A 23,199-nucleotide genomic window follows, 5' to 3' on the forward strand; every position below is an offset into this window, starting at 1 on the left:
ACAAAGTGAAGTTCTCATAAGGCCCTTCAAAACAATGAAATGTCTGTAGGAAAGAAGCACCATTGGCAAAGTAAACATAAGTTAGCAGAAATAGATTAAAATGATGTTAATCAGACAATTGGTTGTGCAATTTTATTACTATTCAACAAAATTCAAGTCTACGTTTATGCTATAAAAATGTAATTAAATCATATATTCAAAACAAAAAATGTAAAGGGGGAACTCATAAATAAATTGTCATATAAAGCAGATGGTTTAGCAATCATGGATCAAACAATAGATTTATTTACATTTGAGAGACATTTTGGCAGAAATTAATATTTAGTTTCCCCTCCTTTATCTAAATTCCACACAATCACCAACCGTTTGACCTGAGAGCTTTTATCAACACATGTTCTCAGTATGTGTGTGAGATTTTGGTGCAATCCAGTGAAGTGCCCATGCATGGGGCACCGCAGATGCAGTGTTATTGCGTGAGATATCTCTGGTGAGAGTGTTTTCCACTATAGCTGTTTGGGTTGGCGCTGGTACAGATACGTTATGTGTGGACTAATCACTCAGCCCGGCGATCAGTAGGCATATCCTGGCATTGTCTTGCTGAGTTGTGTTTGATGGTGTCAGTCTGCAGCCACCACATTGCAGACAGAATGATATTCCTTCTTGACATAACCTGGTGAGGGGAGTGACCTTCAGGGAAACCCCTCAGGAGGGAGCTGGGCGGGGTACAGTCGGTGTTATAAAACAAACCTCCTACCGTGGCTGCAAATCTTTATGTTCCCACCAAAGCAGTTCATGACCATCACAATAGCTCTTGACTATGTAACGTCTGAATGTGTTTTTTTTTTTTTCCTTGTTTTGAATTTTGTTTTCCCTTTCTGGCATCTGGAGCAATGGAGGTAGGACTAGTTTGAGAATTGAGGAAGAGTCTGTTAATCAAACCTGCAAATTTGTTAATAATTGAGGAATGTCAATAATGTAATTAACTGTGATAGTTACTTTTATGTTTTTAATTCAGTTGCACACGATGAGGCATCTGCAAGGAATTTTTGCTTTCCTGCAGCTTACAGGTATCACATTTTACATTTCTGTTAATTCCCACTTTCTATAAAATAGCCTGCATTTAATGTTGCAGATTACTATTTTCATACTCATTGGACATTGTTGTGTCCAGCTTGTGTGGCAAGCATAACTGGGAGATGCAGTCTTTTCGGACGACATCATATTCACACCTTTGATGGAGTTATATATGAGTTTCCAGGAGACTGCAGCTACCTTCTGGCTGGGGACTGCAACCATCACTCCTTCACTCTGCTGGGTGAGTAACATAAAGAAAATTCATTTAAGTTAACAGTGAAGTTTAATGGCCCTCCACTAAGATCTAACATTTGTTTTCTGTTGTTTAATTGATAGCAAGTATTATATTAAACATTATTTGCTACAGAATGTGTTTTTATTTAGGAACCCTCATCATTAGCTTTAAATTCCAATGTCATTCTTTTTATGCAGATGTAGCTGTATCACTGATGTAAACATATGCTTTGGATCGCTATAGGTGACTTTCAAAATGGCAAAAGAACAGGAGTCACACTGTTTGTGGGGGACGTCTTCGAGTTGCACCTATCTGCAGACGGACAGCTTTCACAAGGAGGAAAAAGGTGAAAAAAATAATATAGATAAAGCACAAAAAAATCATCAAATCATTGATAGTGACAGAAATAACAGCTTCAAATTAATTTTCCTTTTCACAGACTGTCCCTTCCCTATGCATCTCATGCTGTGTTTGTGGGCTCAGAGCTTGGGTTTTATAAACTCTGGAGTGAAGAGTTTGGCTTCGCTGTCACCATTGATAATGCGGCCAACATCGCCGTGACTATGACCAAACTCCACTCCAATCGCACCTGCGGCCTCTGCGGCAACTTTAATGCAATCCCATCTGATGAATACACTGCTCAGGAGGGTAGGTGCATCGAGAGAAATACTCTGTAGGTGCATATCAGTAAATTAGAATAGTGGTATAAATTTTGTCTGCGATGGACTGGTGATCTGTCCAGGGTGTAACCTGCCTCTCGCCCGAAACATTCGCTGGCACCAGCAACCCTCTCAACTCCACTAGGGACAAGGGTGTAAGAAAATGGATGGATGGTATAAAATTTGTTTCATGTAATAGTTTGATATTAATAAAAGTGGAATTTGGGATTTCATGAGCTGCAAACAAAAGCAGCAAAATTAACTAAATAAATGCATGAAATATATCACTACGAATAATAAATCTATTCATTATATGAGTCTCTTTTTTTATGAATCAGTGGAACAAGCACATTTTTGTTAATATTCTATTTAATTGAAAGTCACCTGCATGTCAGGGAGTTTTGGAGCTGAACAGGGGAGAGTTATATATTACTGGAATTTAGGAAATGATTTGAGTCACCAGAACTCGGCAACAGGAAGAGTAGCCACTGAGTACAGGAAAAGATAACAAGGTTAAAGCAAGCAAAGACATTTGTGGTAGGATGAGATTAAGGAGAATCTGTCAGCTCTTGTGTGTGTCATTGTTCACGTTTGTGTGCTTTCAGGATTTCTGACAGAGGACAGTTATGATTTTGCAAACTCCTGGGCTGTGAAGGGAGCTGACCAGGCTTGTCGACGCGTCTCGGATCCCACCCAATCCTGTAACAGTACAAAGGGAACTGCGGCGGTAACAGACAATTAACACTAACGAGCAGTTCTGAGAATATCATTAAAGTACATCTGATTTTAAATCTTGATGTTAAAAGGAAAGTGGAAAGACAACAGGAAGGTCTAACACCATCTGAACTTCCTCACATGATTATGTCTTTCCTTTTCTAGATCCCTTCATGTATTGCAACATTCATAAAGTGTACATCACTTCAGAAGACATGATCTGACTTTCACTTGTCAGATCCCGACTGACAAATCAGTGTCATTACTAACAAAGCATTATAATTCATTTTGAAGAAAATGACTGATGGTGTTTTAAATGGAGTAAAATAAATTACGATAATGGACTAACAGTGTTCAGTACAATGTCATTATCTAATATAAGATTTGTGAAGTAGATCATTTCACTCAAGTCAGTCATTTCATTAGAATAATTTCACTCAGAAATCCAGAGTTGTGATGTCCCAACAGTATGTAGCACATCTTATGTTTGTGTTTTTGGCTTTCATTCCAGTGCCTTACAGAGAATGTACAATTTCAACCAAAGATAAAAAAGACAAGATTTTGTTAGCAACTAATGTAACAAATACATTGGTAAATGAAAGCCTTGATTGCATGAAGCCTAAAACATGTAGTTTATCCATTCAAACAGGAAGAGTTGATAATTTGCATGTCTATGTGTGCAGGTATTGTCCAGCTGCAGCGTGTTGCAGAGCTCTAGTGTGTTTCTTCACTGCTCCCACCTGGTCTCTCCCGATGCGTTCCTGTCCCTGTGTCAGGCAGAGGCCTGCTACTGTGACCAGAAAACCCCAGAAGACTGTTCCTGTCCTTTCTTACTGGAATACGCTCGCACATGCCATTCTCATGGGATACTCCTACATGGCTGGGTGGAAGAGAGCCAGTGCTGTAAGTTAGTTAAATCTGAAGAAACCATTAAAAATGTTTGTAAAGTAAAACTTGCCATGTGTTTTTGCAGTTCCCAAGTGTCCAATTGGCATGCAGTACAGTGAATGCACCAAACCCTGTTCTACAACTTGCCACAGTCTCAACATACAGGAGGTCTGCAAGGAGGAATGTGTGGATGGCTGTACATGCCCCAGTAAGCTCTCACTGACTAAATATAACTCTTCCCTCGGCTGTAGTGTTGCCAGCAGTAACATGACATGTGCATGTGTTTCAGCTGGAAAAATTTTGGATGGGAATCGCTGTGTGGAGGTATCTCAATGTTCCTGCACACACATGGGGAGACATTTCCCCCCAGGATCTACCATTTCTCAGGACTGTAATACATGGTGAGGAACAGTAAGCAAGCACAGATATGCATGTGCATAAAAAGTGAGCTACCCCTCAAATACAGTATTTTATCTGCCACTCTAGTGTGTGCCGCCATGGGTCCTGGGAATGTACCAATGAAGGCTGCCCCGGTAAGACACGTGTCCAGCACCACTTTCAAGCATGTTGTTGACATTCTGTGGCGCCAATTTCAGGTGTAAAATCATATTTTTTTGTGTGTAGGTGAATGCTTAGTTGTTGGGCAGTCTCACTTCAAGTCTTTTGACAACAAATTTTTCACCTTCACTGGTCACTGTCAGTATCTCCTGGCAAAGGACTGCACAAATAACGGATTTTCTGTCATCATTGAGAATGTGCAGGTAATTCTTGATTTTATGCTTTTTATTTGATATGGTTGGCTGTAATGCAACGTTTGCTTGACAAAAACAGGTTTGAATGGTTTGAAGCATTCTTTTGGTTGCTTTATGTCCCAGTGTGCAGACGATCAGGATGCTGTGTGCACACGCTCAGTGACACTCAGTCTGCCCTCTCTGGAGAACATGACAGTGAAGCTGAAGCATGGAGGAGTTGTGTCTGTCGACAGTATGGACATCCAGACCCCAATGAATCATGGTGTGTATTTTTGGTATATGGGTGGAGAACTCACAATCAATCAAATTATTCTGTACTGTCGTGTGGTAAAACATTTGCCCAGTTAAAAATGTCTTCTGTTTATTCTTTTATGTCAAACTTAAATGTTTGACAGAAAACATTTTAAAAAATAACCAAAGAGAGATTCTGAGTAAATACAAAATGCTGTTTAAACCAGTGTTTTTTGTTTAATGAAGGAATAGCTCCAAACCTAACCTGCTCCTATGTGAGAAAGTAATTACTTAGAGAAGTCCAGTTACCGACTTGGCCACTCTAAGTGCTTTTGTTGGTGCCATTTTACACCTAATGTCTTTCTTACAATGGAATCAGGGATGTTGACTTTAACTAAGGTCTGGATGAATCATTAATGTGTTCCTGGAATAATTTTGATTGGCCAGCCCTCAGTCGGCTCACTAATGTTCCCTACATATACAATGGTTCTCACTGTGGTTCAATTGAGTCCCAGAGCCTTTGAAATGGTTTTGTAACTTTTTCTAGAGTGATAGATGGTGGCTTTGTTTCTCATCTGTTTTTTTTTTGTTGTTGTTTTTATCAAAACATTATATGTGTAGCTTTTTGACATATTTTAGTCTACCTCATTTTGTCAGACAGGTACCACTACTTAAGATTGATTTTACAGGTCAGATCATAATCATACAACCTGTTTTTTATTTATTTTTTATGTCATATGTCAGTCATGCACACCTTTTCAGCGTATATGTATTTTTTGTTTTTATTCCGATTTAACTAGAAGGTGTATGTATTCTGTGTTATTATTAGCCAATCACCGTGCGTTAGATACTTAGGCATGTTTTTCACTTTGGGACAAGCTTTGGGAGTGACATTAGTTAAAAAAAACTACATTTATTTTGAATTCACATTTACACTTTGTTATGTATGCAATCTTACAGGCCATCTGCATATTGCGAGGTTGGCTCAGTCTTCTGTTCGAGTGAAGTTTGGTGATGACCTTCGATTGGACTGGGACGGTCGTGGTCGTGTTCTTCTGAAGGTTGGATTAAATATGTTTTCAGTGATAATGCTGATGTAATGTTTCAAACAGCCAACAGCACTGAATCCTGTAAACCTTTTCCAGCTGGGGCCACGATGGACAGGGCAGACATGTGGTCTGTGTGGGAACTACAATGGAAACCATGGTGATGACTTCTTGTCTGGTTCTGGGCTGGTTGAAGCAAGTCCCCAGGCTTTTGGGCAGGCCTGGAGGATCAATGGCGATTGCGAATCCACTCACAAGCACGACACTGATCCATGTGCAACAAATCCCAAAAGAGGTATCATCTGCGTATCCACTGAATCTTGTTTTATTAAAAAATAACAAATATCAACATATGTTCATCTGTCCCTTCCAGTGCGTTACGCAGAAGAGGCATGTGCAGTGATCATGTCAGATGTGTTCAGCTCGTGCCATTTTCTGGTGAATCCTGCTCCGTTTCAGAGGTTTTGTCGGTATGACGTGTGCGCCTGTGGAGACGGTGAGCAGTGCCTCTGCTCGGCTCTGTCTGCTTATGCAGCCGCCTGCTCTGCAAAAGGAGTGCTGCTCAACTGGAGATCCCCTTCACTCTGTGGTAACTCGCATTTTGAACTCAGTTTCCAGTTATTCAAAGTTGTCTCTAAGACAAACATTTGATTGAATACTTGTTGTGCATCCTTTATGAAACTGAAAGAGCAATGTTTTTGACACTGTCTGTTGGTTAATTCTTAGAAGTCACACAACCACAAAATGCATTTTAATCTTTCTGTGTTTGAAGTTGACTTATCTTTTTGCAGATGCAAAAATCCTTTTTCTAAAAACACGTATTATTTGCAGTCAAATGGGCTAACCTATTAGGATGCATGGTCCTAATAGGTTCTTCAACCACATTTTCATGGAGTCTTTAACAGCTGAATCTTCATCTGAAGTACATTGCTTATTCACATATTTCATCTCTTTAGTCACCAACAACTGTATTTGTTTATGTTGTCAGGAAGTTGATTAAAAGAAGCTACTACAGGCTCACACCGCCTTATAATCTATGATCAAAAGACGTCCAATTGAGTAACTCAGCTTTTACAACTTCTCTGGAGTTTGGCTGATTTTAAAAAGGAATTTTCATCCGTCAGCACATGTGCATCCATCCATCCATGCAAGATTAACACATTAAGAGTCAGTGTATATAGTGAATTTGTGAACAACTTTTACATAAAAATCAACACGCTTTTAATGGTACTTTCGCTGTTCAAACTCCTGTGTTAAAAAGGAGATGGGGGGACAAAACGTAAACTAACCAAGAATTTATAATAAATTTCCCTTTGACTTAATGTTCTCAGAGATGGAGTGTCCTGGAGGTCAGGTGTACGAGGCCTGTGGAAGTACATGTGAGCGAACGTGCCGCTCTCTCTCGGGTGCTGAGCCTGGCTGTGAGGGGGAGAGAGTGTGTGAGGAGGGCTGTTTCTGTCCAGCTGGGAAATACCTGAGCCCTTCTGGTGAATGTGTGACTGCGGACATGTGCCCCTGCCTGCACGATGGACAGCTGTATCAGCCCAGTGACGTGTATGCCGATCACAACAGCATTTGGTATGTGACTCCATCTGCAGTTGCAGAAAATGGTCTGAGAAGATGCATGATTCTGTTGCATTATCATAATTGGTGTTTATATTTGACCTTGCAGCTACTGTGAGAATGGGGCCATGCGGTGCAGCTCGACAGAGATGACATCATTTCTTTCTGACCTCTTCTATGATGATGACACAGTGCCATCAAGAGGTGCTATCTTATATTTCTTCAGTTTTTGCTACTTATAGTCATGCACTTCTCTATTAGTCAACATGTTTTTGGGCATCACTCTTATATTTTTCCTCATGACACAACAAAAGTTGAGTATTATTTGGTCTAAATAATGAGCTTTTGTTTTCAGAGCGACGGTCAGTCCAGTGCCCTCCTCCTCTTGTTCATGCAGAGTGTAGTTCAGGTGAAAGGGGGCTGGAGTGTGCCAGAACCTGCCAGAATTTGGACCTGCCGTGTGTGAGTCTTGCCTGCATCCCTGGCTGCCTCTGTCCACCCGGCACAGTAAGTGCGGTGTGTTTGCTTTTTGCTCGTTAAACACTTAAACTGAGCAAAGAGATTGACTGACGGATTGATTTCAGGTACGCCATCGCAGAGACTGCATCCAACCAGAGCAGTGTCCCTGTTACCATAACAACAGGCCGTACACAGCAGGGCGGAGTATCACTGTTGACTGCAACACCTGGTAAAATGACCGTTGGTAAATGACAAGGAAAACCTTAAGCAGTTTGGTTGACATGTTTCTCCTGTTTTCCAGTGTGTGTGAGAACAGGAAGTGGCGCTGCACACAGAAGCTGTGTGATGGCGTGTGTCGCACCGTGGGGGAGGGGCATTACATCACATTTGATGGCCTTAAGTACTCCTTTCCTGGCCTATGCCAATATGTCCTGGTTCAGGTATAAAGCAAACAAATCTGCAGAGAGTCCCACTCCAGATTGCTGTGTAGGCTTGTTCTTAGTAAATTTGCATTGATTAGTGTGTTTTCTCCACTTATCCTATGAAAAGGATATGTGTCACGCAGACGAAGGCTCCTTCAGAGTGCTGGTGGAAAATGATGCGTGTGGAATTGTCAGGGATCGCTGTGCAAAAACTGTCACTATCTTCTACCACGGCGGCTTGATTGTAATGCAGGATGGAGAGGTAACACACAAGCAGTCCAAACTGTTAATTCTACTTATATATAGCATTATTTAGGGCGGCATTAACTGTAACCTGGAAAAAAAGCCGAGTTGTGTCTTTTCTTTCCATCTCTCTGTATGCTGCCTGTCTTGGCCAAGTCTCTCTTGTAAAAGCGATCTTTTGATTTCAATGGGAGAAACCTGGGTAAATAAAGGTTATTAGTATTATTATTATATATAAATATTTTCTTCATTTATATTTTCCTTAAATTTTTAAGCAAATAAATTTATTTTTGTCAAGAATCTCATGCAATGTTTTGCAGAAGTATTCAGAACTCGCACACCTTTTCACATTTAATCACATTACATGTAGATTTAAAGTGATTGACCAAAGTAAAGTAGAGCTTTCTTAATCCATAGGGGGTATGTTTGGAGTCACTTAGAAAACCAAAACCACAGTATGATGCTGCCACCATGTTTCACTGTGTAGATGGTGCGTTCAAGGTGATGTGATGTACAATGCTAGTTTTTGGCCACATATTCCATTTTGCGTATAAGCTTAAAAGCTAGGTTGTCGCTTGTACCATATGTACCATTTTATTTTCACTAAACAGTTTTGTGTCACTTTAAGTTGTTCTACTACAAAACATTCCGAGTGAAATACAAGTGATTATGTGCTTTTAATGATAAAAAGGGGTATCTTTTACAGGTATGAGCACTTTGGCACGGCAAAACCCACTACATTCATATCCACCTCATTATATAAAACCATTTGGTTATTTTTCAATATACATCAGCTCTTTGCAAATATCCTAACCAAAGTACGTAAGACATGACCTCTGTGTGTCCTACATGAATCCATCCAGGTGACGATGAAGAGGCCTGTGCTGCAAAGTTCCCAAGTGGAGATTGTCAGATCTGGTCAGTTTTATACCGTCATGTTGGGGAAACACATCTCCCTCAGTTGGGACAGAGGAACTCGCCTCCTTGTTCACGTCTCAGCTTCCTACAGGGTACCACATCGTTAGTCTAACTCCAGTTTGAACTGATTTACTCACATCTGTTTAAATAATGCAATTTTCTTTGTCATGATTACTTTGTGATATGAAGGGCCGGGTCTGTGGTCTGTGCGGGAATTTTGACGGAAATGTCAACAATGATTTGATGAGCAGTAACAACCAGCTGGAGGTGGATGCCTCACACTTTGGCAATTCCTGGAAAGTCATTCCCAGCTGTGCTGATGTAACTGAGGTAATATTGAGGGGTTTTACACTATTTCTGCACATGTACAGTCTGTATGTTAATATCTCAAGGATTTACAATCCATCTAAATTAACCTAAAGGTGTATGGTTTCTGGTTGAAAGCAAATGAGCATACTAAGCTTCCTAAGATACTTGCTGTTACAGAGCAAAACTTCAAGTATTCCCTTCTACCAGTCAATGAATACAATTAATAAACAAAGCAATACATGCGGCTGATGTATGTCTTCTTTTGGATATTCAGATGCCAGCTCCTTGCAGTGACAACATTGTAAAGTTGGTTACAGTGGAGCAATCATGTCGTGTGATTTCTGGTCCGCTCTTCAGAGAATGCAACAGTGAGGTATGTAAAAGTTATAGCTCCAAAGTTGCTCATTGACACCTCATTCATTCCTATGTTCATTCTCTTCCCTCCAGGTGGATGCAGAGGCGTATGTAGAGATGTGTGTTGAGGCAGCATGCTCATGCTCGTCTGTGGGGGATTGTGCATGTTTCTGTGACGCCATTGCTGCTTACGCGCAGGCTTGTTCAGAGAAGGGAGTGTCTGTCATGTGGAGATCCAATGAACTTTGCCGTGAGTGATCAAATCGAACTGATAATACCTGTCCTCAATTTTTTTTTCAGCTGGGAAGAGATTGGATAAGCTGAATAGAATCTTTTTGACATGATTTTTGTTTTTGTTTATTTCTACTACTTTTTATTTGTGTTGTCTTTGTCAATCTAAGTGCATTTGTATAATATGTTTTTTAGGTGTTTTTTCGTTTCTTTTTTTTTGCTGATTTCAATCAATCTACAAAACATTGAAATCAAAGTTTGTTTTGACTAACTTTAGACTAGAACATCAAATTTAGAATCTTATCTTTTTGACTAGGTCACTAAAATGAAGTTGTTTAACTAAAGTTGTTTCACTAAATCCTAGCTATGAGCTGTGAAGAGCTGAACCCTAAGCCCGCAGGTACAGGGGAGGAGTTGTGCCAGTGGAGGTATAACACCTGCGGACCTGCCTGTCCAATTACCTGCCAGCATCCTGATCCCCTCCACTGTTCACTGACGTGTGTGGAAGGCTGCCATGCTTACTGCCCAGCAGGTGCCAAGACACAACATACAAATATTTTACAGTCAAACATACAATGATATTGATACTGTGATTTAGTGCCAGTTTAAACTTAATCTGTGTAGGTCAAATTCTTGACGAGGTGGCAATGCAATGCGTAGATCCCTCTCAGTGTCAGGTTTGTATCCACGAGGGTCAGAGGATATCTCATGGGAACAAAGTCATCCTGAATCATGATGACCCGACACACTGCAAAATATGGTAATGTACAGAATAGCAAATAGTTTTATAAAATGAAACCAAAGTGTGCTTAATTTAAAGTCAATCTATTTTTTTTTCCTATAAAAGCCACTGTGAGAACAACACTCTCAACTGTGAAGACTGCACCTCCCTCAACATGTTGTCCACTCCCACACCAACACTGAGTTACGGCACTTTTACCACGATGCCTTTCACCACCTTGATGCCCGAGGGCATGTGTGACCGGGCAATGGATCTGGCTTTCTTACTGGATGGGTCAGAAGCACTGACTGAAGATGAATTTCAGGCCACCAAGGAATTCATACTCGGAGTGGTTGAACGTTTCCGTATGGGCTCAGCTCACACTAGAGCCACAGTGCTGCTCTACCACTCTGGAGTTAAAACATATGACCTGCAGGTATGGTAGCAAATATTGACCATGTGTGACCTTACACAAATTAATCACTGATGGCTTTAGGAATAATAAAAATAAAAAATTATAAAATAGAATAATGAATCTTCTCAAATTAAAATATTAGAGAAAAGTTTTATTTAATTCAGTAGTTCAATTCAAAACATAAAGCTCATATTTTATTCACAAGTATCTATTGCCATTTGATGGTTATGGCTTGATGGTTATGGAAGCCTGTGCACAGTCCAGTTATCTACCTAGGGTTATAGCTAAAGAAGCTGGCTGTTCACAGAAGGCTGTATAAAAACATCTGAAATGTTTTGGAAGAAAAAAGTGTGATAGACAAAGCAGCACAAGCAACAAGTATAGCCACAGTCTCTCACAATACATTAGAGGAGCCACATTCTCAAGAGATGCCCCAACTCTATATGAAAGCACAGAATAAGGACATACTTGACATATAAACATTCAGACCTGGTTGCCTCATGCTTGTTTCTTGCTTTTCAATACCTACAGGTTCAGAAGTGGCTGTTTAGGAAGACCGTGCATGAGCTTCATTACACAGGGGGAGATGCAGCGTTCTTGGACGAAGCTGTCAAGTATCTTGCCATTAACATCTATGACAAGAACAAGCGTGACAATGCTGGCCGTGTAGCAATCATCCTGACCGCTAGTGGTAACCCTCGTCCCGTCCGTGCCATCGTGAAGATGCTCCGTAAGAAAGCCATCACCACCTTGACAGTGGGTCTTGGTCCTGGTGTCAACATGGGTCAGATTAATGACATCACCAAGGCCAACCCAGACAACAGAGCCTATGTGCTGAGCAGCACAGGCGAACTGTCCGATCGTCTGTTGGAGGTTACGGATTACCTTTGCACCTTGGGGATGGAGCCAGAGATGCCAAAACCTACACCAAATAAAGCCCGTCAGGCCACTCCCACCACTTCTCCTGCGTCTTATGTGAAAACAACACCTGCACAACATATACCCAGCACTCTGGCATCCACTGCACCCTCTGGCCACTCTCCTGCCACCACAATACCGCCATACCACCCTCCAGCCACAGATGTGACATTCATCATAGAAGGTTCTGATACTGTTGGTGAGGCCAACTTCAATAAGTCTCTAATATTCCTGGAGGAAGTCGTCTCTCAGCTGACAGAAAAGGAAGAGTTTATCCGCATCACAGTGATCCAGTACTCTGTAACAGTCACGGTGGAAATCAGCCGCTGGGAGCTGAGGCAGCAGAGAGAGCACCTGCTGCAGCGACTGCGGCAGATTCGTTGGAGAGGAGGAAGCGAGACAAACACCGGAGCAGCTGTCACCATGACTCTTCAGGAAATGGCTACAGTTCATCCTCCTCATGTCCCCGCCCCACCTCAGCTCGTCTTTCTTGTGACTGAAAATCCCCCCACTGATACAGTGACACGTCCACCAACTACAAGCGTCCAAACACGTGTGTATCCCATCGGTGTTGGACCAAAGGTGCATGAAACGGACTTGGTGCAATTCAGCCACCCTCAGCGTCCGATGATGGTTGAGGACTACAGCCGTTTGACGTCTCTAGTCCATCGTGTGGTCAGCATCACACAGACTGCAGTCAGGCCCCTCTCTCCTACGTTGCCACCCCTCATCATCCCAACTCACTCCACTCTGCCACTCACAGGTGGTACCATGAACTGACTAATTTTCAAGTATCTTTCCAGTATTGGTCTATCAGCCACATTAATGTAACAATGTATCATCACACAGTGCCATGCAAGAAGCATCTTGATGTCATGTTCCTGTTAAAGGCCGGAGAGCAGTTTGAGGACATGAAGACCTTTGTCAAGACTTTCATTAGTAATGCTGATATAGGTGGGTGTGACGCATTCCTTCAGTACGTGCAGAGATAATTGTTACCACAACAGTCTGTTATCAAAGTTTGTCCTCTTTAGAGACATTTCAAAACATCCGATTACTTAAAACGCAAAATAATCTCTAGAAACAATAAATAACTTTACTGTATATCTGTCATTTTGAATAACACAAGTTTAACAAATTGTGAAAGGAAATTACTTTCACAACTATTTTCAGTAGTTGAAAACTTATGAGGGGCTATGTGTTTCCAGAATGCCAAACATTAATATATGTACAATTACTTAACCTAACATTCCTACTCTGTTTTTTTTCACATTTACAGAAAGATCTAGCATGCGATATGATTTTCTTTTCAAATTATACATGCACAGTTTTTAAATTATACTTGACATATTCTGGGGTAAATAATATTACACTTTACAAGAGAAACATCTACAATTGCAATAAACACACATGGAATACTATGCTGTTATATTGTTTCTTTTATTTCTTGTTTTCAAATTTGTGAGTCTAAATCCCTGTATTGAGTTATTTTGCTCAATTTATTTGTCATGATTGAATGTAGTCCAAATATTTTAGTACTTAGGAACAAACTGTACTGAGTTTAAACACAAAAAAAGGGTAATTATGTAAATGTCTCAATGTTTTTTTTCCATGCGCAGGGCCAGGTGGCACTCAGGTGAGCTTAATTCAGTATGGAGACATAAACACGGCTGAGTTCATGTGGAACAGTCATCAAAGCAAGTCAGACCTTCTGAAGCGGGTGGAAGGCATCCCAACCAGGACCGCTGCAGCTCCTGCATTGGGTAGTTAACATGAACCTCTGTGCTGTCATGAGGACATCGGTTTCTTCGTGGAACCACTGTTTGACATCTGATGGTTTTGGAGGTGACTGGAAACAGGTCAAGCTGGATGTACACTAACTGTTCCTTCCATTTGCAGGGTCAGCTGTAAAATTTGCTGTGCAGGCATCCATCTCATCTGTCAGCGGTGGGAGAGTAGGTGTCCCGAAGATAGTCGTGATGGTGATGACAGAAAAATCAACTGATGATATTAAAGAGGCAGCTAATGAGGCTCTTGCAGCAGGTAACCAGGCTATTATTAAAACAATTAAAATCTTCCTGACATGATATGACAGTGTCTCACTGCTTGGAGTCACTTTCCAGGTGTGTCAGTGTTCCCCATTGGAGTTGGACCAAACTATGACAGCAATGAGCTAAGTGTACTCGGTCACCATGGCAACCAAGACAACACTCTGCATCTAAACAACATGGACCAATTAAGAATGTTTTTAACTCTGGACAAAAGCTACATGGAGAGAATCTGCAGAGGTGCCCACTAAGCATGAACAGCTTTCTCTTCTTAGTAGAAAATAAGTCTCCATTTTAGATTATAGTAATAACTGAAGGCAGTAATAAAAATGTGTGCTTGGTTATTTTTAGCTGGTCCACCAGGAGTGTGTGTTGATGATAGCGGAAATGAGAGGAAGGTTTGTAATATGGCTGGATCATTTTCAAAGCCAATTTACAATTACTTGTAATCCCTTCTGTAATCGGTCGTCTTGTTTGTTGCAGCCTGGTGAATCGTGGCTGCTTGACGATGGCTGCCATTCTCTCTTGTGCCACCCCAGTGGAGCGGTGACAGTTCAGAATCACAAAATCAGTTGTGACAGACTGGAGCCGCCAGCATGCAGAAACAACATGCCCCCTGTCAGAGTGGAGGAGGCCTGCGGCTGCCGCTGGGAATGTCCTTGTATGTGTAATAAATAACTTGCACTGTGATATTTTGCCTCTCCGTATAACAAGCAGATCATTTCCCACCTGCTAACTGTTAGTAAAAAGGACAAGCATCCCAGACCAAAATGGACCATATACTTGACTCCTCCCTCCCTTTTTCCCTTGTGTGTGTATACAGGCATATGTATGGGCAGCTCCACAAACCATGTAGTGAGGTTCGATGGTCTGGCTCTCAGGTTGGAAGGAGAGGGATTGTGCTCCTATACACTTCTAACGGTCAGTAAAGGCGACAGCGAAGGCTCAGAGGTCAAACTTCACACCGGACCTTGTCAAGACTCAGCAAAATACAGCCAGATTTGCATGAAATCCATGGAGGTGACCCATGGACCATACACACTGCTGCTGAAGGATGACATTACGGTAAACCTGTACAGTATGTGCTTGAAATAGTTAGAACAACTCTTTTTCTCATTTTTTCCCCAAGTTAAAACAGAAACTTTATTTTATTTGGGTTTACGCGTTGCCTAGACAAAGGAATTATGTAGAAAATGGAAAAAGATGCATGGCTTTCAAAACTATGCCTCAATAACACAGAATCACTTTGTTCTATTGATTCTGACTTCAAGAAAATAATGTTTGCACTTCATGCATAAGTTCTTATTTGCTCTCTCCACAAACAGGCCATGATTGGTCGAGAAGAGCTCGCCTTGCCTTGGCGACATTCTGGTCTGGAGGTGGTGCGTTACGGAGGAGTGATGCTGCAGCTGAAATCAGATCAAGGCTACGTTTTGACTTTTACCCCTCAGAGCAATGAATTTACCATCACCTTGCTCAGTTCGGAAACCAGTGGGCACACTACTGGACTCTGCGGTAACAGAACCGGCGAGCCATTCGCTCACAGCTTTATGCAAACTATCGGAAGCGAAAAGTGTGTCTTCCTGTCCCTTTTGGTTTTGGCCGTGTTACTTTTGAGCTGTGTTGTCTGTACCTTTCTCACAGGTGCATGTGGGGAGGCGAAGGTTAATATCCTGTCTTTCCGTAATGGCAGCACTACCACCGACCAGCCGGCCTTCATCTCGGACTGGACTGTGGCCGCAGATGGTGGTGTGTGCTTGCCCAAACGGAAGGCAGTGTGCGTGTCTGGAGTGGCGATGGGATGTCAAGCCTTACGCTCTGAGGTGTTTGAAAAATGCCACGCCTATATTGCTGTCCAGGTTTTCCTCATCAAGTGTGAGGAGCAGGCGTGTGACGAGTCAGATGTGTGTGAGCTGATATCAACCTATGCACGCCTCTGTAGACAAAGTGGTGTGTGTGTGGATTGGAGGAGCCCCCATCTTTGCCGTAAGTCACTGTACATATCCCTTAGTTTACTACAAACATCTTAACTCTTGGAGGTGGATCCTAACTCCTTCTTCTGTTCTACGGTGCAGCACTGCATTGTCCAAACTCTATGGAGTATGATGCATGTCGGACAGGATGTGTGGAGGACTGTGGCAGCCTACAGGCATTGCCAGGCGACTGGTCGACTACCCGGCGCAACGAGTCATCATGTATGGAGACACCTACTGAAGGCTGCTTCTGCACTGGAGGAACGGTTTTGCATCATGGAAAATGCGTCTCTCCGGAATCCTGCAGACAGTGTGTGGATCATCAAGGACACACATATGCGGTGAGACATGGAGGATATGATTGAAAGCCCAAGAAGAATCAGACCTGAACAATATGTTTAGTAATCATTAGAATCCTTGTCTTAATGTGTTCAATACTGTAGTTGTAAAGAAAAGCTCAAACTAAGGTAGGGAAAAGCATAATTGTCCAGTTGGGTGAAAATTGCTGCATTTCGTGCCTAAAACTTGAAGGAATGTGGTGATGGACTGAAAAGATTGAAACAAAAAAGTGTTCTGACAGACGAGTTCTGGAGATAACAATTAACAAACATTTGTTTGATTGCAATTGATATAATGACCACAATATTCACCCATGATACTGTAATTGTATCTTTTCATAATATTTTTGCACCCCTGAAATATAAGGTAGAGTTACAGCAAAGCTCACATCACAAATGTGTGATTATACTGCCCTCTGCTGTTTATTTCTAAATGGAAAGGAAACATGCTTTCCCTCTGTTCAAACAGCATATGCAGAGTTGGGTGCCAGATGACAATCCATGTTTGATTTGCATGTGTTTGGACCAGCAACATATCAACTGCACTGCCAGACCATGCAATGATGTCAAAGGTTCTTATTTACTTTTACTGCCACTTGCTTCATCAGCTAAACTTTTGTCAGCTTTTTCTAATTAGCATGGGTGTGTGTTTAGCTCCAGTGTGCGGACCTTGTGAGATCCTGCAGAAGAAAGAATCCAAGTGCTGCCCTGAGTACAAGTGCGGTATGTATGGATAGTCATGTATATAAGAATATGCTAATGTTTTTATTTCGGCATGGGATGTTACAGTAGCTTTTCAAAATAAGAGAAAGCATTTTCTGTTTGAAATGCTTTCAGACAGAAAGCATTTCTGCTTTCTATTTGAAAGCATAAATGGAATACCAAAAATTTCAAAGCTCTTCTGTGAAGTGTATGAATAGTTAATACCTTTCTAGACTGATATTTAATGATTAATTTATTTTGAAAAACCCCATAAATAATGTGGTTTTCACTAATGTATTAACTGCTGACCTCAGTCTCACCTTGTGACCCCAGTGTGTGATCTGGTGAGCTGTGATCTGCCTGATGTCCCTCGCTGTGAGGACGGTCAAACAGTGGTGCTGAAAAACCCTGGCGAATGCCAGCCTATTCACGAGTGTGGTAGGCTGATAGTCTCTTTTACAACGTATGCAAGCATAAAACAGATGGCGCTCTAGGTGTGATTTTTTTTTTGTTATGCCACTCTTCTCTTTCTCTGATCTAGTGTGCAAAAAGGAAGAGTGTTCCCAACAAGACCCCCCTGACTGTCCAGCCCACCGCCAGCTGTCCACAAAAAAGACAAAGTGCTGCGACTCCTTTGAATGTACATGCAACTGCCAGAACTCTACACACTCCTGCCCCACCGGGTTTGTCACATCGTCCTTTACCAATGACTGCAGTTGCACAGAAATCCTCTGCCAACCTGACAAGGTGAGTTCTCTGAATGTGGCACTCCTGGGCACGCTGGAGGATTCATTTCCTGTGTGGCCAATGTATGTCTCCAGGTGTGTGTGGTTGGTGGAGTGGTTCACCCAGTGGGCAGCGAGTGGGAAGAAGGATGCGAGAAGTGTCGATGCACAGAGCTGCAGGACAGAGACACATCGCTCCATGTCGCCCAGTGCAGCCCACCCGTCTGCAATCGGAACTGTCCTGTGGTCAGGCAGCACTAAATGTGAAAAATATGCGCCATTAATGAATGTTTTCTAAAAATGTTTAACAAATTTCAGGGATCTACATACACTCAGAGAAAAGGGAGTTGCTGTGGAGAATGTACACCAGCCAGCTGCATAGAGACCGAGGGAGCAATGCGAGGGGACACAGTCATTGGAGGAAAGCTCAGAAGGGTATGTGGGTTTTTTAAATACTTAATAAAACTTTGTTTTCTTGTCTTTCTACCTAAAAAAATCAGTGGTTCCCCCCCAAAAAATAACACCAAATATTTTTGATTGGTTTGCTTCACTTTCTCTGTCTGTAGGTGGGTGAGAAGTGGCTGTCAGCACATGATAAATGTGTCGAACATGAGTGTAAGAAAGTGAAAGACGAGGTGTTTATCTCTACAACAAATGTCAGCTGTGGCAGTATGGAGACTACAAGCTGTCCGCTGGGAAGTGAGCTTCACTGTGACACTCAGGACTGCTGCCCCCGCTGCCACTGTGGTAAACACACGCATACACATGCTGGTGCACAAACAGGAAAACATTGGCAGAAAGAATGAGTTAGAACTCTGATCATCTATGAAACTGTAAATGAATGACTTGTGTTGCTGATGTAAACAGGGCTTAAGGCTAAAAAGGTCTTAAAATTGAATGACATTTAAAAACTAGAAAATTTAAAATGTCATTCAATTTGTAGGCCGATTACATCATACAGCGGCGACAAGGCCTGTCCGAATTCGAAGGCTTCTTCAAATGCGGCCTTCAAATCCGTCCTCCTTTTCAAAAGATTTGAAGGATGAGTCCATTTTATCCTTCACGGCCCACCATATCCGATGATTCATTGCGGGTCCAAACCGAGCGTTCAGGCAAAGCTGCAATGGCGGTGAAGAGCGTCAAATTATTTTTGCTATATTACACTTTAAACCTCTGATGCCTTGCTTTGCAGGCATTTCAATGCCCTCGTACGCATTGCTATGGCAGGCTCCAATTACTTAAAATGTCATGTTTTCCCATACTAGACTTTAAATTACAGTGCAGTGAAAAAAGTAATAGCCAGTTTAACATAAGTAGAGCTTGTGTAAACCTTGGCAGCCACAGGTGCAATCAAGCAGTTGTGATAATTGGCAATAGTCATTCCTGAGGAGGAACTCTACTTTGCAATATTATTTTTAAATTCAGCCACATTGAAGGGTATTAGATCTTTAGTGACCTGTTAAAAGTCGCAGCAACTTAGCAGGATTTGAATTTAGACTTTTAACAACACAATAAAACCTTTTTTTTTTTTTTATCCAGAGGTATACTTGCTGGTGTGCTTTGAATCATTGTCTCTTAATTTTGCTTGAGCCTAAATTCCTAACTGATAGTCTAATATTCTTAGCAGGATTTGAATTTAGACTTTTAACAACAACACAATAAAACCTTTTTTTTTTTTTATCCAGATGTATACTTGCTGGTGTGCTTTGGATCATTGTCTCTTAATTTTGCTTGAGCCTAAATTCCTAACTGATAGTCTAATATTCTCTTTAAGATTTTCTAATAGAAAGCAGAATTCATGCCTCCATAATATATGGCAAGTGGTCTAAGTCATGAAACAATAAGTCTGCCTCAGATCATCACACTACCACCACCCTTTTGATTAATGGTGTAATGCTCTTTTTCTGAATTACTGTCAGTTTTAAACCAGATCTAATGGAACAACATACATACAGCCTGTGTTTGTCAGTAAACAAAAATATTTTTATTTACATGATTGTGAAACAGCATTGCAGCATGTTCAGATAATCAAAGTAGAAAAAAGTACTATTTAATGATTTTTAACTGGAAAGCAGGGATTATAGTATATTATTAGGGGGTTTGAAAATTAAGGTTATGGTCATTAAATGAATGTACTGTGGGTGTAAAAGCACAATAAATTGCACATTAAATTAGCTGGGGGGTTTTTCATCTTGCTTAAGATATATATTTGGTTGCAATTTTCAGGTCACTAAGTTAATTAAAGTTATTTTCAATTCATGTACGTTAAAAATGTAAATGATCTTAAATATCTTCTGAAGATATTTAACTTGCTGAAACTGGCCTGGTTAAATTGCAGTTTCACACAGTGTCCTGCAGATGTCTTCATTACATTGCTGCAATCTTAAAGCCAGGTATCCTGGTTTGACCTCTTAAATAGCTTTTAAAGATCAAGCTAGGTAACTTGGACTCCTTATAAATTGACAGGATATTCAAAGAACTGAAAAAAAATGTGTTTCTGCTCTTCTCTCACCAGCACCAATGGATGTCTGTGTTCTCAATCACACTGTGATAGGGGTAAGTCATCCACAGCAATAAAGTGTGGACAGTGCTTTCTGTACTCTGGTTTTAAATACTGCATGTGTATTTATGAAGGCAGGCGAAAGAGTGATGGTGGATATGTGCACACACTGCGAGTGCACAGTGGAGAACGGAGCAGTGAAGAAATACAAACTGTCATGCAAGCGAACCAGCTGTCCATCTTGCCCCAGGGTAACTCCTTACGTCATCATTTTCCATTTTGACCATCCCTCTTTCCCGTCCTCTACATAACTTATTAATAAACTCAAATGTCCACCGCTTTCATAAGAGGTGCTCTTAGGCTCTGACTACATTTCCTCTCTGCTCATCATTAGACAGAGACTGCCCTTAATGTTGTTTTATGATTCACTCAGATCATGATATATTGGCAGAAAATAAATCAAAGATCTATCTTTTTTTAAATTACACAAATTGCCATGTGACGTCATTAAAATAACAGCTAACCTTTTTTTTTTTTTTTTTATTTGCAAGGGATACGCAATGCAGAAGGAGGGAGACAGTTGCTGTGGGCGCTGTGTTGCCACTGCCTGCATCATACAGAAGCCAGATGGAAAACTTACCAGTGTGCAAGTGGGTATTATATGGAGAAGACGGTGTTGATACATGTGCTACATAGTATAAACAAAAAAGTGTTTAGATAAAGTGTTGTTTGTTAAAACCTTTTGCTTTAACACATTTTCAATTTGGATGTTTTTCTCCACTTCTTTGTCTCTCAAGTCGAAGAGGAGAATGAAAGAGAGATAATCCACAGTAAAACTGACAGTCCCCCATGGGTTAAATGCACCTACTTAATCTCTCCAACTCAATTTGCTATAACGAGTTGTTTACACATAACATAGGTTTATGTGTTTTCCAAAGTTGAACTTGTAGTTGTAAGCTGTTCTCCTGACTATTTTAAGCTTGTCAGCATGGATTTAACTCATGTCTGAAAGTTGAATTCACTCATATTTTTAAGGCAGCTTTTGGACTTTTGTTTCTAAATTAAACGGCTTAAAATTTATTACAGTGCTGTAGTCGTGTGTCCATTAGGATGTGCAAAATTTTTATACCCAGAGCTCGATATCTCAGCTTCACAATTGGTTGTGCACATTTCCTCTGCCCTGCAGAATTGTGCTCCTTATTTAATTTATGTTTACTGACTTCTAAAGTTCAGCTCCTTGTCATTAACTACTGCCTGCGTCAGTTTTACAACTTCCACCAAAACCACATTGCAACTAAAAGTAGTTAAACAACCCCTATTAATGTTCTACATTCGTCACATAAATTTAAAGAAATAAAACATCCTTAAATGTTTAGGTAACAAGCACATGGAGTGTAAATAGGAAAGGACATGAATCAAAACACCTGATCTTATATGCATCTGTGTTAAACTGATCAGGTCAACTCAACCCAGGAGGATGGCTGTTACTTGTATGCTTGCGGTGTGAACAGCAGAGGAGATCTTGTCCTGGAGACCAAACAGACCACCTGCCCTCCTTTTAACCGCCAGGCCTGCCTTGATGGAGGGGTACAACTCCCTGAACTTTTATTATCTTCACACAATTACTCATCCTTTCTCAACACTAAGTTATATTCAGATGTTTTACTTGTGTGTTGTTTTTGACAGGGCAAAGTCAGCCAAATTGGTAAAACCTGCTGTGAGACTTGTAAGTGATTCCTTTTCAAGACTGTATTATAATGAGAAAATCTGAATGATCAAATTAAAAAAGACAAAAAACAAATGCATGCGCACAGGTAATGAGCCAGAGTGCCGCAGGACGGCGGGAACACTCAACTATGTCAAAGTAGATGACTGCCAATCAGAGCAACAGATTGAACTGCACTACTGTGAGGTGAGACAGCATAGACAGATTTAACATTCTGCCCTGGGTTTGGCCTTTAAAGTAAAAATTTTTTTTTTCCTTTGCCCTCCCACCTGTTCAGTCTGGCCCATGGTGCTTATGCATGAGTCAATCCTGTTTATCTGTCTGTCTTTCAGGGCAAATGTCGCAGCAAGTCTATGTACTCCCTGCAGAGTGCTGCCGTAGAGCAGGAGTGCGTGTGTTGTGCCGCCGTGAAGACAGAGCCTCTCAGCGTGCCCGTCTTGTGCGCCAATGGCACACGCAGCCACCACACTGTCCAGTCTGTAACTACATGCGACTGTGTGTCCAAACATTGCAACTAGAGAGACAATAACAGTTTGCTCAATGTAGATGCTTTGTGTGTAACCAAGCAAAATGTACCCATCGAGAAACACAAATACTATACCAATAAAACAAACATCAGTTTCTGCAAGCTTAGCTTGTTGCATTGCGCATTTGTTTTTAAAATATGTTTGTAAAAGTTGATGCTGGGAGTTTTTATAAGCTTTCATACCTTAGAGGTGCCTGATATTTCAACCAATATCCATCCATTGTCTTTACCTGCTTGTCCTTGCGGGATTGCGGGGTTAATAGTGCCAATCTGCAAGGGTCATTGGGCAATAGACTTTGTACACTCTGGATTGGTTGCTATTCAATCACAAGGGAACAGAGAGACACAGAGGAAAAAACAATATGCATACACAAATTCAAACCCAAGAAAAATTCTGAGTAATCACACAGCTAGGTTTTTGTATCTTTGGGACGAAGCCCACACATGGAATGGGAGAACATGCAAACTTCATGCAGAAAGAAGCTAATATTGCCGACCAGGACAATGCT

General features: G+C 41.2%; 1 protein-coding gene across 1 annotated transcript; it reads left to right on the forward strand.

Annotated features, from left to right (window-relative positions):
• The first annotated feature begins 578 nt into the window (after nt 1–578).
• Nucleotides 579–22,797, forward strand: vwf (von Willebrand factor). Its single transcript, XM_008412396.3, has 53 exons — nt 579–896; nt 1,016–1,067; nt 1,172–1,315; nt 1,553–1,655; nt 1,749–1,957; nt 2,574–2,695; nt 3,366–3,585; nt 3,656–3,778; nt 3,860–3,971; nt 4,057–4,103; nt 4,195–4,331; nt 4,446–4,584; nt 5,514–5,614; nt 5,699–5,894; nt 5,973–6,188; nt 6,931–7,177; nt 7,272–7,366; nt 7,518–7,669; nt 7,747–7,850; nt 7,923–8,061; nt 8,171–8,305; nt 9,150–9,296; nt 9,394–9,534; nt 9,788–9,886; nt 9,961–10,117; nt 10,463–10,630; nt 10,723–10,858; nt 10,946–11,255; nt 11,766–12,915; nt 13,002–13,106; nt 13,772–13,915; nt 14,052–14,195; nt 14,276–14,440; nt 14,552–14,598; nt 14,684–14,861; nt 15,024–15,265; nt 15,526–15,715; nt 15,845–16,186; nt 16,276–16,514; nt 16,981–17,083; nt 17,166–17,234; nt 17,547–17,651; nt 17,755–17,960; nt 18,035–18,184; nt 18,257–18,373; nt 18,505–18,685; nt 20,454–20,494; nt 20,573–20,689; nt 20,990–21,088; nt 21,897–22,025; nt 22,125–22,164; nt 22,253–22,350; nt 22,497–22,797. Exons 1-53 carry the CDS (start codon nt 831–833, stop codon nt 22,680–22,682), a joined length of 8,604 nt encoding a protein of 2,867 aa, XP_008410618.2. The 5' UTR covers nt 579–830; the 3' UTR covers nt 22,683–22,797.
• The last annotated feature ends 402 nt before the right edge of the window (nt 22,798–23,199 follow it).

Source organism: Poecilia reticulata, chromosome 6, assembly GCF_904066995.2.
Source record: "Poecilia reticulata chromosome 6, P_reticulata-male-v2, whole genome shotgun sequence".
NCBI classification, from domain to species: Eukaryota; Metazoa; Chordata; class Actinopteri; order Cyprinodontiformes; family Poeciliidae; genus Poecilia; species Poecilia reticulata.

Coding starts and splice junctions, on each gene's coding strand:
- vwf (XM_008412396.3), top strand. CDS start 831: ATGTGTTTTTTTTTTTTTCCTTGTTTTGAATTTTGTTTTCCCTTTCTG. Junction 1,068..1,171: donor TGCTTTCCTGCAGCTTACAG/GTATCACATTTT, acceptor TGTTGTGTCCAG/CTTGTGTGGCAAGCATAACT. Junction 7,178..7,271: donor GCCGATCACAACAGCATTTG/GTATGTGACTCC, acceptor TTGACCTTGCAG/CTACTGTGAGAATGGGGCCA.